Consider the following 15,439-nt stretch of genomic DNA (forward strand, 5'->3'; position numbering starts at 1 on the left):
ACAAATATGAAAAATACTTAAAAAGAATGATTTTAAACCACTGGAAATTTTAAGAAAAAGGAAGAAATTTAACATGTAATTATCTTTTTATGTTGTAATGTGCTTCTGGGAGCACCCATATGCTTTATCTTAATGTATCTTGTTTTAAGGTATACTTAGGTAGGCACAGAATTATTCATTGACAAGTCACCAATGTTTCAATCGAATGATTGTATATAACATGTCATGTGACAATGAAGATTCTATTCTATTCTATTCCATGGCCTTGATGTGGAGGCTGAAACCCATCATGGACTTAAATAAACTATATCCAAGCAATTGGTGTGGCCTTTTATTCATAAAATTCTCAGAGATCTTTCATTAATAAAATTCTCAGATGCTCATTATAGTCCATATACCTAAAAATCTTGCAGTGGGAAATGGGTCTGGAGGCCAAGAACTTATGAACAATAACAAATATTCCACAGTCAGAAAGCGGAAGTAGCCACAATCAAGCAACAAACAATTCAATGCTGAAACAAAATCTCTTACGTGATTTGTAACAAAATGACACAAAATATTTATTTCTATTAACAAACAGTTCTGCACCCACTAAAGCGTCTCATAATTCCTCAAGCCTTTCATAGTTCGCTGAAGAAAATCTGCAAAGCAACCCAGTTTTCCTTTTGTATGAATAAGGAGATCATAGTTACATTACAAATTATGGAGATTACATTGCACTAGCAATCAAGGAGCAGAAAACAAAACTGGAATCCCAAAAATCCATGGGCAATAACATAAGCTACCAAAGTCAGTGTGCATGCCTTAGGCATGCTGCAAGTGCACTCTGACACCATCACCACCACTATAACAACAACAACAACAACAACAACAACAACAAATGTTTTTTGAAAGATTAGCAAGTAGCGAAACAAGTGCCCCACTGTGGAACATAACAAAGTCTTGCCAGTTGCCAAGAAAAACAACAACTTGAGCCTGTTGTGAGAGATGCAAACAAAGAACACACTCAACACAGATCACATCAAGCAACTGCCTTCTAACCTGAACATACTATAGTTTCAAACCACTGCAAGTCCATGTTAATCTACTTAGTATGTGATATCCCACTTGCCTGAGTCCAGTGACCTGAGCATTTTGTAGTAAGCCCGGTGCCTAACAGTGTCACAAGCATCAGATTGTTACTGGAAACCAGATGTTGGAGAGTGGGAACATCACTTCAGACATTAATCTTCAGAAGGGATGGGCATCTTGACAAATTCTAGACGATGAGGAGATAACCACATCAAGTGTGACAGTAGAACTGATTTTAACTTTCCTTGTAAAGAAAGCACCCATCTTTGGCAGCAAATAAGAATTTTTGTGGCCTTTTCCTGCTCATAATTGGCAGACAGTGATGATGTCAATGTTCCTCACAGGCTTGAGAGAGGACAGAGATCATAGGGTGAATGTTCTGTGGTAGTAAGTTAGGAGAGAGTTGTAGGAAGGACTGATAAAGTAAAGGCTGTCGTAATGTGGAGGGAATCCAGACGGCATCTGGGGGCAAGAACATATACAGGTCTGGGAGTAGTGCTACAATTATAAATAAGTGAAAATCAAAAGAGAATTATCAGCCATCATAATACCCACGCTGGCTATATGAATTATGTGAACTTAAGTCTTTAAACAAACTCTTTATTGGCTAGGAGTTACATGACTGAAGTCATAAAAATGCTATCTCATTCTTTGTGTGGCTGCACAAACAATTAATCTTATCATGGCACATCGAAATCTTACAATGTGGGCCCTCGCATTAGATGCAGTCCAAAATTTGGTGCAAACCTGTCCTTCCTGAAGCCAATACCTTACATCATGGCCACAGTTAAAATAATTTTCAACACACTGCAAGTGATGACTGTCAATATTTGAAGTAACTAGGGGTGAGGATGAGAGAAGTGCACCAAATAAGTGTTTTGGCTATGACTTGAAGGCTGTTGTGCATAACTGGCACAGTAGATTAGAGAGAATGAGTAGATTTTGGAGTGTTGCATCTGACAACACACTACCAGTTTTACTAGAAGCAAGCAAGATACAAATGCTCTGGTTCAGTAATTTCATAAATTGTTGGCAATGAACAAAGAAAATTTGGTGAAGTGGAACAGTGAGGTGGGAAACAGATTACAGAATGAGGACTAAAGAGGGAGCAATAATAAGAAAAAAAAGGACTGCTAAATATTGATACCAACAATATTCATATTCATGAGTATGCCTGGCAGTCTGCATAATGCTTAATCAACCAAGATAAACTTTCAGGAGGAGACTCACTCAAAGCAAATAAATTACTCTTATCGGGTAAGTTGAAAAACTGCCTGGAAAAATCTATTATAGACACAATATAAGGAAGTAATAGTGACAACTTCCCAACACACGGGACACAAGACTTATACAAGGGAGATTCAAATGAAACTTGGTCACTATTGTAAAGTAATGGCAACAATTTTATTAACTCAAAAATGTAATTATACACAGTACACATACTCCAAAATAGTCACCATGAAGAAGCTAGTAGGCTGCTGTTGGATCCAGTCACACACTTTGTCGTAAGTTGCGAATCGATGTCCATGAATAGCTTGTTTTGGAGGTGATTCTGCAGTTGTTCAAGACTAAAGCACTCACTTCTGCGACCATTTCCAGTGTGATGACACAATGAGCCTGTCCAGGACGACCATCGTCTTCCACTGACACACACCCCTCAAGGAATCGTTTGCACCATTCCACAACACCTGAACGACTCAGACTGTACTCACCGTACATAGCCTTCAACCATCGCTACATTTCACGGCCTCCAACTCCCTCCGCCGGCAAAACTCGAATAACTCCTCGTTGTTCCTGCTTACTTGCTTGCATGTTCAGTAGTGGACGATAACTTGTGGGACCACCTTCTCTTCGGCGTGAAACCACACTGGTACTATGCAACATCAAATGGTAAGCATGCGTCATTCTCCCTACCAACAGATGGTGTAGGCCAAAGGTAGACGCACTGACCAGGCTTCATTTGAATGAACCTCCTCATATTTCCTTCAATCAAGTTGCAGCACTTTGCAAGAATTTGAACTGAAATTAAAGGAATTATTTTGCTCTAGAAAGAAGCTGGAGAAGTGTAAGAGAGTGATAAGATTATGATCAGTACAACAATTCCTATCCCTAGATGGAGCAGTACATAAAACAAGGAAAAGGCAACCACTCACCTACAGCAGATAACTGTGTGGAGCACAATAACATATAACAGAAAATGGCATTCACACCTGCTTTTTTCGTTACAATAGCACACGCATTCACACCTACAAAAACCCTAGCACACAATCCCGTAAAGTGCTCAACAGCTAGTGTGAAAGCTGTTTTCTGTTATATGTAACTGTTTTCCATGCACTGATCCGCTATAGCTGAGTGACTGCTTTTTCGTTATTTTACACACAATTCACATTAGTATAGATGATTTCATGGGTGAGGCTCTTTAACACATCATTTGAAGAGCAAGAGCAATGATTGACTATTTACCTCCTAAATCTCAAAAATCAGTCTTGAGGTTGGATTCCATTGGGAATCATGAGCTCAGTGACTGCAATATTAATATTGTAAACAAGAAAACTGGCATCATCGATTCTAAGAAGTTTGAAATCATGTATTACATGAAAGCGATTTCAGTCGCTGTGTGACGATATTCAGTGCAAATATTACAGTCTTGATGACTCACGTAATAAAAGCACATTTTACAACTTCAACATGGCTGTTTTAATACATGCTTTTATTACGTGAGTCTTCAAGACTAATATTTGCACTGACGGTGTCACACAGTGACTGAAATTGCTTCCAAGTAATAAATGATTTCAAACCTCTTACGACTGATGATGCCAGTTTTCTTGTTTACAATTAAAAATTTTTGTTTGTAACAAAGAAAGAGATGATTCAGCTGCATGCTAAAATATCTACAGTAAATTTTTATTGTGATTTTGAGGGACAGTATTACTGTAGAACCAATAACATGAAAGGCAAAATATATTTAGCAATGGACCTTGCCACTGGTGAGTTGGCTTTTGTACCTCAGCAATACAGATAGCCGTGCAACAATAATTGAATAATTGATGGAATCTGCTACGAGGCCAAACATGGTTCCTGAAGAGGGGCCGCAGCCTTTATAGCAGTTGTAGGGGGCAACAATCTGGACGATTATCTGATCTGGTCTTGTAAAATCAACCAAAATGATTTTATTGTGCCCATATTGTGAATAGCTGAAAGCAAGGGGTAACTCCCAGGCACTGTATGATTAAATCATGAAGGGATCCTCTAGGGTAAAATAGCCCCCATTTGGTTTTACGGGTAGGGACTACACAGGAGGTTGTCATCACCAGAACCAAACACGATATTCTAGAGGTCGGAGCGAGTTAACATTAGATCCCTTAATCATGCAGGTAGGTTAGAAAATTTAAAAAGGGAACTTGATAAGCTGAAATCAGATAAAGTAGGAATTATTGAATATCGACGGCAGGAGAAACAGAACTCCCAGTCAGATGAATAAAGGTTATACAAACAAAGTCACATACGAGTAATGCAGAAGTGGGTTTAATAATGAATAACAGAATAGCACTTACGCTACTACGAACAGCTGGTGAACACATTAACGTACCCAAAATAGATGCTAAGCTCACAACTGCCAAGTAGTACAAGTTTATATGCCAACTAACTCCACAGATGATAAAGGGATTGAAGAAATAAATGATGAGATAAATAATATTATTTAGATATTTAAGGGAGACAAAAATTTGATTGTGATGAGGGGCTTGGAATTTGATAGTAGGAAAAGGAAGAGGTGGAAAACTAGTAGGGCAATACAGACTGGGGGATAGGAATGAAAGAAAAAGCCAACTGGTAGAAATTTGCACAGAGCTTAATTTAATCATGGCTAACACTTGGTTTAAGAATCATGAAAGAAGGCTATGTACACAGAAGAGCCCTGGAGACACCAGATTTCAGATTGATTATGTAATGGTAAGATACAGATTTTTACAGCAAATAAAGCAGGCGAGAGGGAATACAGACGTTTGAGAGAGAGAGATGAGAGAGAGAGATGAGAGAGAAAGAGAGAGATTCCAAAATGGTTAAGCAGGTACAGCTAGAAGGCATACGCAAAGATTTAGAAGCATGTTTCACAAGAGTAAAGACAGATGCTGCCTACACAAAAATTCAAGTGCCCTTTGGAGAAAAGAGAAGCAACTGCATGAAATCATAAGCCCGGATGGAAAGCCAGTACAAAGCAAAGAAGGGAATGCTGAAAATTGAAAGGAATATATAAAGGAGGTAGCCAAGAGAAAGCCAATATATATAGAAAGGGAAGAGGATGAAGATGAGGACAAAATGGGAGATACGGTAGTGTGAGAAGAATTTGGCAGAGCAATGGAAGACCTACATGGAAACAAGGCCTGTTAGTAGTTAGTTAGTTGGTTAGTTAAGTTACGTGTTCCATTGATCAATCTTGTGGTAACTGTTATGATGTAGAACATGCAAAGTGAATAAGTATTTCGTCTGGAGTAGACAACATTCAAAGTATTTCGTCTGGAGTAGACAACATTCAGTCAAACTATCGATAGCCTTGGGAGAGCCAGCCATGACAAAACTATTCCATCTGGCGTGCAAGATTTATGAGACAGGTGAAATACTGTGAGATTCCAAGAAGACTGTAATAATGCCAATTCCAAAGAAGGCCAGTGCTGAGATAGTTCAAAAAGTCACTGTTGCAAAACACTAACATGAAATCTTTACAGAACAATGGCAAAACTTGGTAGAAGCCGACATCAGGGAAGATCAGTTTGGATTCCAGAGAAATACAAGAACATGCAATGCAATACTGACCCTAGGACTTCTCTCAAAAGATTGGTTAAGGAAAGGAAATCCTACATTTATATCATGTATAGACTTAGAGAAAGCTATTGACAATACTGACTGCAATACTCTCTTGAAATTTTGAAGGTAGCAGGGGTAAAATGCAGTGAGTGAAAAAGCTAAACATTTGTTAATATCAAATACACATTCAAGTCAGCAGACTTTTTAGTCAGAGTAGCCACAGCCTTGATATATCATTTTGAAGATAAGACCACTGAGTTACGTTTTGGTACCCTACATGAATTTTTGACTATTGACTTGTACAGATTGCATTTGCTGATGCACCTAAAATGTTGCAAAACTGATTGTGCTTATCAATAAAGGACTTACAGCTGAAGCAGTCTATCTAATCTTCGAAACAGATTTAAGTGTCAGGGAGTCTTTTCTGAAGGTATTTGTCTAGAATGTGATCATGTATGGAAGGGAAACATGACTATAAACAGTTTAGGTAAGACAACAGAGGCTTTTGAAATGTAGTGTACATTATAATGCTGAAGATTAGATGGATAGATTGTGTAGCTAACGAAGAGGTACTGAATAGAATTTGTGAGAGAAGAGATATGTGGCACAACTTGACTAAAAGAAGGGATCAGTTGATGGACACATTCTGAGATGACAAGGGGTCACCAATTCAGCATTGGAATGAAGAGGCTTGCATAGGAGGGAGTGGCATAGAGAGCAGTATCAAACCAGTCTTTGGACGGAAGACCAACAATGTACATAAAAACGGATTTAAGTCCCACACCCTTCAGGTTAAGGGATATTGTGCTAAGCAGCTGTTTGAATACTGGGTTACAGTAATGGATCAGGAAACACACAAGCTTGTAATGCTGTTAGTTACAAGGATTTATCATAAGCTTCAATGATCACATAGAGGCAGCTCTAAAAAGATTATGCAGACTTAACTGCAGAAAAATTGTTTATGGAGGCTTTAATTTGGTTATTCTGTCAGATAGTACTGATCCAATTCTGAATTTTTTTTTTTTTTACAGTAAAATTCCCAATGATCATTTAAAGACATAAAGCAACCCCCACTGACCGTTAATTTCTATTCCCAAAAATCTGCCGTCATTTACTTATAAAATGAATAGTCAGTGGTTTAGCCAATTACAATGTCAATTACAAAATATACTGACCATTTAGATACAAATCTCAGAATAAAAGTAGTGTATTGCAGAATCATGTCATGATTCAATCACAGAGTTTGGAGAGAATTATAAGAACAATGTTGAGGCAAAATTTTAATGCAGGTAGTGGAAATTAAACTCTTACTCAAACATTTTCCTACAGCTCTTAGAGTTTTCTTTTCCTCATATAATAAGGGCAATGAAAAAATTGACAGTGAGAAAAATAAGGGTTCTACCAAACTAAGAGGACAAGGTGTATCCATACGTTGAAACTTCATGTGATGATATTATGTGATGACCTTATGCTAGGCCAAAGGACTTATACTTAATTCAAAAGATAAGGTGTATTCAAGAGCTGAACCTCCATTATCATGAGTGCTCTATCCTGTTATTGTTGGTTGGCTTGTTGATTTGGGAGGAGGGGACCAAACAGTGAGGTCATCCATCCTATCACATTAGTGAAGGATGGGGAAGGAAGTCAGCCGTGCCCTTATGATGGACCATCTCGGCATTTGCCTGAAGCAATTTGGGGAAATTGTTACGGTTTTCAGATCAACGCCTGGTTTGATGCATCTTTCCATGTTAGACAGTCCTGTGCAAGGCTCCTCATTTCTGCTTAACTAATTACAACTTACATCCATTTGGAAAACAACTTGCTGTATTCAAGCTTTGGACTCCATCTACAATTTTTATCCTCCACACTGTCTTCGTTACCAGACAGACAAATCCTTGATGCCTCAGCATGTGTCGTATCAATTGGTCCTGTCTTTTAGTCACGTTGTATCATAAATGTCTTTCTTCCTCAATTTGATTCAGCACCTTCCCCTCTATTATTTGGTCTACCATAATTCTTATACAGTATCATCCATATTTCACATCCATGCAAGCTACACTCCACACAAACATGTTCAGTAAAGACATCGCAACACTTAAATTTATATTAGACGCTGGCGACTTCCTCTTTTCATAAATCATTTTCTTATTATTCCCAGTCTGCAATTTATATCCTCTCTACTACAGCTATCATCATGTATCTTGCTGCCCAAATAGCTGAACTCGCCTAACACATTTAGTGTCTCCTTTCCTAATCTAATTTCCTCAGAATCACCAGATTTAATGCAACTACATCCCATTACCCTTGTTTTACTTTTATAGAGTTTCATTATCAAATATCATTTCAAGACAATATCAATTCTGTTCAGTTGCTCTCCCAAGTCCTGTATCTTCTGTGACAGAATTATAATGTCAAGCCTCTTATCAACAACCAATTGGATCTCACGTAGATTACTACACTCACAACTAAAACGCTGCAAAAACAAAGAAACAATGATTCTGAACATCACTGAAGAAGAAACAAACAAAACTGGTGATCCAGAGCAAACTAAACCCCAAGAAAACAGTTATGGCAGAAATAGCAACACTTTAACATCACTGGGCAACAAATTCTGTTATTACAGTACCATACTTCCTCACAGAAGCGGCAAACAAGGCACTTTCTCAATAACAACTGAATACAGATGCATTAGATTAATTTGTGTCAACACTGCCTGCAGCAACAGACATTACCTTCAAAAATAAAACCTCTCTTGACTTGGCTTTTGTGAAGGATTCTTCACAGAGAAAGCAATAAAAGAAAGCATTAAAGTACCACACAAATGAAATGATGGCAAAACTATACAAAAAGAATTATGCTGTGGGTAGATATTTTCTGACCTTGCCAAATCAGCTTTTGACTGCGTCAATCACAAAATTTTACTTGACAAACTGAAATATTGAAGTGATCCTCTTGCATGGACAGACTTTCTTAACAGAAAGAAAAGGTTCTTACTGACAGCCTGTGTCACAGGCATGAAGTTAACCTACGAAACATAACATGGGGATCGCACAGGCACTGATACTATGTCTGAACCACTAGAAGTCTGAATACTTCTAGCTGCTAGTTTTCATTTTTGGCAACTGCCAACTTTTAAGATCCAACAATATTACATGTAGCACAGTTGGAGTATTTTGTTGTTCCCAAATGCAATGTTGCAATCTTTGGTCCACTGCAACCACACTCCAAGAATGAGGGTTATGCATTGCAGTGAAGTAGGTGACAGTTTTGCTTTTGCACATGATCAGTCAATAGGAGGTAAAGAATGCTCATATTGTTTAACCCCCATAAATACGAGCACAAAAAACAATAGCATAACTTATTTCAATGATACTTCAGGTAACAGTAACCAAGACCATACAAGCATACAAAGTATAAAATAAAAGTTGAATACTAAACTGTTCAGGACAATTATAATGTATTGAGTTGTTCAGTTCATGCTACAAAAGTTCCTCTTTGTAAAAAGTAACAATGAGATTAATCATATGGAGTACACCTGGAGTCCAAAACTTTATCTGTTTTCATTCCTTTGAGATCTAAAACGTAAGTGGCAATGTCATCTAACGACAGCAACAATCCTCAGAAATATTGTTTTCGATGGTATGTTCCCTACACAGATCACTTTGAAACTTACTGGTAATCAAACAGTCTCTGACTACACTAAAACCCAAACATTTGTCTTTCACAGGAGATAGTAACATCATCCAAGCTTTCCAGGCACATCTCAGGGCCTAGCTAATACCTTCAATCAGCTGATATGTATCCATTATTTCTAAAACAACCCTGTTCCTGGGACTCTAGGGTAAAAATAAAGATAGAAAACGGTTCGCTACAGCTAATCTATCCGGAGGTGAGACCCACAAGAAATGGAAAAATGTTGGCCACTGGCAAGAGGGGTCAAGTTAAAATCCCAGACAGGCACACAGTTTTAAGCTGTATATGTAGCCAATACAATGCCACAGTACAAAATATTCATTCTGATAATATTATTATACAACACTAAATATCTGTTTAAATACGTTATCACAGTTAAAACACATCTGTGAGATATTGTGTTTTGTAACATGCAATATAACCTACATAAAAATACTCACAATGTGTATCTTCAGTCTGTACCACATCACATAAAATCTATTAAAAATCTCTATTACTGTAAAGTGTGTAAAGTAAATCTAACCTCTTGACTTCACTGCACTGTGCACACTTATTACTTGATAAGCCAGACCCATAAGTAATAACAATACTATGGTAAAAAATACTGCAACTCTGTATGGACCAGCAAATCCCGAGACATAGCACGTAACCAGAAGCCAAACACCATAAGACATCATACAGAACTGTCGTGCTATCTCCCGTTTCCAAGACATTTTCACCATTACGATGTATCCCGCAATGGCTGCAAAAACCTGTTCAACAATGATTAATTTTAAACATTCATACACTGTGTTTATGTAAGCAAATGCAACATTTCAAATGATTACTACAGACTGAACGAAGGCATATTCTCAACAATATCATGTCTACATCCTTTCAAACATATTTGAGGCACATACAATAGTATACAACATTTAAGTCTACAATTGAAGTTAACTGTGATATACATATGCTATTCAATAATTAATCAAACAGCCTGTTTCCATTGTATAACAAAACAAAGCCTTTTAATTTGAAATGAAATAAAAATCAGTCGCTCTAGCAGATACTTCTTAACATTGTCACATAACAACATAGAAAAAAACCAGTAATCTGGATATAAAACTCACCACATACTGATTAACTAATCCTATAATAAAAGAAACTGCTCGACTAGCAAAGAATCCAAGACGAAGAATCAGACATACAATAAAACTTGGAGTGTAGTAGTACACAAAAAGCAAAATTGAAACGCTAGCAAAAAAACCTACAATGTAATTTATGTATTTAACAGTAATATCGCCAATTATTTCAGATAAGTTATCAACTATCTTGATAGGTGCTAAAACAATGCCAATTATCAACGGCGTTGACGAAGCTGATAATGAATCAATCCATCCCTGCATTGCGGTAGACAAGGAATACTTGAAAGGATGCAGCACGGAACCACATAAAAGAGCCCATATTAAAGGTTTGATAAAAGGTTCCAACACGTAAAACAATGCCACTCCCGCAATGCAACAAACAAACAGAAAAAATAGGGCAAGGGCATTGTACAGAGCTTGCTTTAGAGCTTTCTCGTGGCCCTGGGGTAATCCACCTAAAAAACTAAAGACATTATCCAAGGGAGATGTAATGAGTTCAGCACTAGACGTATTCTGTGACATGATTAAGCTTAGGGCGTTATTCTCTTGGATTCATACGGTGAGCAAAGTTACACCCACTTCCTAAATTTAAACCTGACGCAACAACACACTGTCCACACTGCGACAAAATGTGACACACAGTGCAGCCAACAATCCGACGATAAGAGTACATGTGATACGATGTTTCAACTTCGCGTCCAACACATGGAGCGTATCAAGAGATTTAAATGTGAAGCCGGTATCACAAGTGTGGACATTTAACAACCGAGTTATTTCAGTTTTATTGCTTCTGAGTGGAATGTACGGGTACAAAATTAAACAACAAGCTTAATAAGTGATGACAGCAGTTGCGACGCTGTAAGGAAATAATTTGCCGTGTAGTTCAATGAAGAATTTATCCTGTAGGAAACCCTTTAATATCCCACTGCAGTAATGTAGAGCTTATTCAGACATTTAGGCTACGGTGCATTTCACGTCGACGTTGAAATCATTATCAGCTGCAAATATGCGATAATCTAAAATATGAGCACGTTTTATTGTCTAACCAAAAAATGATTTCACGTTTCCAGCTTACCATATAGGCTACAATTTCATATACCAATAATCCAGTTTCGATTAATATAGCATTTTATGTTCAGTATTGTCTATATCGCCTTGTCTGTGACATCATTACTGAAATATACAAACGGTCCATTGTCACCAGGATTTCGTATATGTCATGTCCTTCAGTAGATGAGCACATGTTTATTAAATGGGAGCATTTTAGGTTAGGTTTCGCCGTGACTGTTACTGACATCCAATAAGACAAGTTTACCGTTTCGAGTCACTGTTTATTTACATCTTCAACGTCTCGTTTCGAAGGTATAAACCTCCATCGTGAGGTGGACTTACATATGTGTGTGTGCGTGTGTGTTTACTGTTTCCAGTCACTGTTTATTTACATCTTCTACTCGTTTAGAAGGTATAAGCCTCCATCATGAGGTGGACTTACATATGTGTATGTGTGTGTGTGTGTGTGTGTGTACGATTTTGGGATAACTTGAGGTACTGTCTCCAATGGTCACAAGATCCTTTCTCTGTCGTAGCACACGACATGTAAACTATCATATTTTGTAAACAAAGACAAAATGTGGCAGTTTACACATACACAGTCGCGACCACAGCCTAACATAGACTGTGGTCGCGACACTCACTGCTGCGAAAATTGTTACCATCTGACAGTTGGTGCGACACCAGCGCCCCGAGTGAAAACACGTAAAAAGAGCCCAGTATCCTTGATTCAATGACATAAGCTACATCTTAATGATGATGAAATACTTTCAAATATGTGTATAACTGCAGCTTGGTCCACTGAAAACAAGAAAATATAAATACATATTCAAGCCTTTCTCGCCTTTTGTGGCTCAGATGCAGCAACCATTGTGGAATTGGTTTCTTCTGTGTTGGGGAAACAGTTTTATTGCTTTTTTCTCTTATTATCACGTCTACGTGGTTTTTCCCTTCAGCTACAGTTGTGGTAGCCTATCTGGTACGTTAAATAATATTCAAGCCTTTCTCGCCTTTTGTGGCTCAGATGCAGCAAACATTGTGGAATTGGTTTCTTCTGTGTTGGGGAAACAGTTTTATTGCTTTTTTCTCTTATTATCACGTCTACGTGGTTTTTCCCTTCAGCTACAGTTGTGGTAGCCTATCTGGTACGTTAAATAATATTCAAGCCTTTCTCGCCTTTTGTGGCTCAGATGCAGCAAACATTGTGGAATTGGTTTCTTCTGTGTTGGGGAAACAGTTTTATTGCTTTTTTCTCTTATTATCACGTCTACGTGGTTTTTCCCTTCAGCTGCAGTTGTGGTAGCCTATCTGGTACGTTAAGTAATATAGGTATTGCATTCCATACACGTTACCTGTTCCACTAGCGAAGAAAACTTCCCGTTTTTGAGTAGATATACTACACCTGTCTGCAAAAGATCAGGTCTTCTGCTGTTTACTAGCAATTTTTTTTTCTTAAAGAACACGACATTCTCCAGTAAATATCTGCAGGTTGCAAGAAAATCGCAAATAAACTGTTCTGTAACGTAGCGGTTCACCCTTCCTAGGGTCATTAGGAAACCTAAAAAAGAGAAATGTGTCTTCTTCTTGGTGTTGCTGCAATTTAATGCGCTGTAGACTCCCGTTTGTCAAACCACTCTACAGACCAATATAAAGAATTCCGATTCGCTTTCGTTTTCACAAGATCTCGCCGAACTCAACAACATAGCTTCCTGGCCGCTTGGCATGCTGCTATCACATAGGTAACAAAAAAGAGACGGAGTGTCGCGACTGTGGTTTACCTGTGATGTGTTACGAGAGAGAAAGGAGCCTGTTACCATTGGAGACAGTGCCGCAAGTTACACCAAAATCGCAACACAACACACGCATATAAAATACGAACACATGTAAATCCACTTCATGATGGACATTTAAACTTTTGCAACGTGTTGTGGATTATGGATACAAATAAACAGTGACAGGTAACAGTAAGCTTTTCGTTTAATTCGAAACATGTACTCGTTTTTAATTCCCATGTCATGCATTACAACTCCTGCTCTGGGGGTGGGGGCTGAAAGTGTGTGTCTGTGCATGTATGTGTGTGTGTGTTTTCGTAATGTTTTGTTTGTTGTTTATGTGGGTATGTGATTTTTGTTGATGTTTTTCTAGGCCCAGCTAGCACTCAAGCTTATTTCAAGGTGGATATTGAGTTTAGGTTCAGTTGAAAATTCAAGACTGAAAAATCAGCCTGTTACACAGCTTATTTCAAGGTGGATATTGAGTTTAGGTTCAGTTGAAAATTCAAGATTGAAAAATCAACCTGTTACACAGTTCACATCAAGCTGTAAAAATTTAGCTTGAATTAAAATAATTTTCCCAAGCTTGAAATAAACTGTAATTTCCCTGGAAGCCTGTACAGCAGATGCGCGCGCAGCATAGCTTCCATAGACGTCCACAGGAAGCGCCACAAGCGTTTATAAGCCTTGCACTGACTCTGCTAGGTTTACGGCCATTTTACTTTTGTGACACGCGTTAATGATTGTTGACTGTTGTGAAGTTTGTTTTATACTGGAACATAGTTCGGTAAGTGTGTGGCGTCTCCTGCCTTACTGCTACACCGGGTCTGAAGAGGATATATAGTGTATTACAGGTTCGTTGGTGCATTTTTCTCTAGTGGTACGTTAATATTACAAATGTTAAATATTATTACATAACGTAAAGAAATATCATATTCTTTTATGTAGAAAAAATTGAGCCTGGATGAAAGTGAAATGGATTACCAGCTAAGAATACATATTACAAGTTGTTCAGCAAAAAGAGGTCATTTTAAACTAGCTCTCTAGTACGTGGCACCAATAAATTAAAACTTAATGTCATTTTACCTTTTTAAAATCTCGCCTTTTTTTGTTATTTTACATTTCAGTTCCACAGAACTGATAGTTTCTTAAATTCATTTCGATTTCATCTTTTATTTCATTTTGATTCAGTTTTACTCACCAAAAAATAATTGTGGGTAGAATAAAAGTCTACATTTTTCTAAACAGTAGATTCCTTATAAGCTTACAGTATGAGGTGTATATCATTTCAAGTAATTGTTTCTTTATAATTCAGATTAAATGGCCCTGAAACTGTTAGAAATAGTGATTTGTGGCTTCTTCATGAAATCATCGCAAAATTACCCAAATGTCATCTTTACTTTAAAAATTTCAAACAAAAAGTTATTTCAAATTACTTTAAAACTCTTTGGAATGAAGTCACCAGAAGCAGCTGCTTACTCAGTGACGTTTATACTAGTTAATGATTCTTACTACATCGGTGAGTTTGAAGTTATTTTGCTAATCTGGGGTATAAATTATATTTAGGTTGATCAGTTTCAACTTTTTACATTTTTTATGTTTAGGTATGGCTAACATTTTCTTTTACCTGTTACAGGATCATTATACTGGCAGAAGTCAGCTATATTTGATCCTTCTCTGGTCTGTGTGCTGGGGCTGGAGGGGCTTCAGAATAATTAAATTTTAAAATAAAACAATTGTAAACACTTTGAAAATATAAAAAATTTTAAACATACATGTCTTGATAATTTTTTTCACACCATTTCCATTCTGATATTTATTTAATTAATTAGGTTCAATAAATTCAGATTAATAATTATATAGCTTAAAACAAGCTGTAAATACCAGGCTGCATTCCACATGTGTAGGTACAGCTGGAGCCAAACT

The 15,439-nt window shown here is 37.4% G+C and overlaps 1 protein-coding gene across 2 annotated transcripts in view; it reads right to left on the minus strand.

Moving 5' to 3' along the window:
- Window positions 1-11,317, minus strand: part of LOC126187677 (transmembrane protein 245) — a 246,221-nt gene extending 234,904 nt beyond the window's left edge. For both annotated transcript variants that reach the window (XR_007537772.1, XM_049928911.1), the window contains exons 1-2: window positions 10,677-11,317; window positions 10,091-10,319 (exon numbers count right to left, since the gene is read on the minus strand). Coding sequence is in view for 1 of the 2 variants with exons in the window: in XM_049928911.1 (XP_049784868.1) it covers window positions 10,091-10,319; window positions 10,677-11,213 (766 nt within the window). In the remaining variant the exon portion in view is untranslated. The remainder of the gene's footprint in view (window positions 1-10,090; window positions 10,320-10,676) is intronic.
- Window positions 11,318-15,439: the final 4,122 nt, after the last annotated feature.

The sequence above is a fragment of the Schistocerca cancellata genome, chromosome 5 (assembly GCF_023864275.1).
Source record: "Schistocerca cancellata isolate TAMUIC-IGC-003103 chromosome 5, iqSchCanc2.1, whole genome shotgun sequence".
Lineage (NCBI taxonomy): Eukaryota > Metazoa > Arthropoda > Insecta > Orthoptera > Acrididae > Schistocerca > Schistocerca cancellata.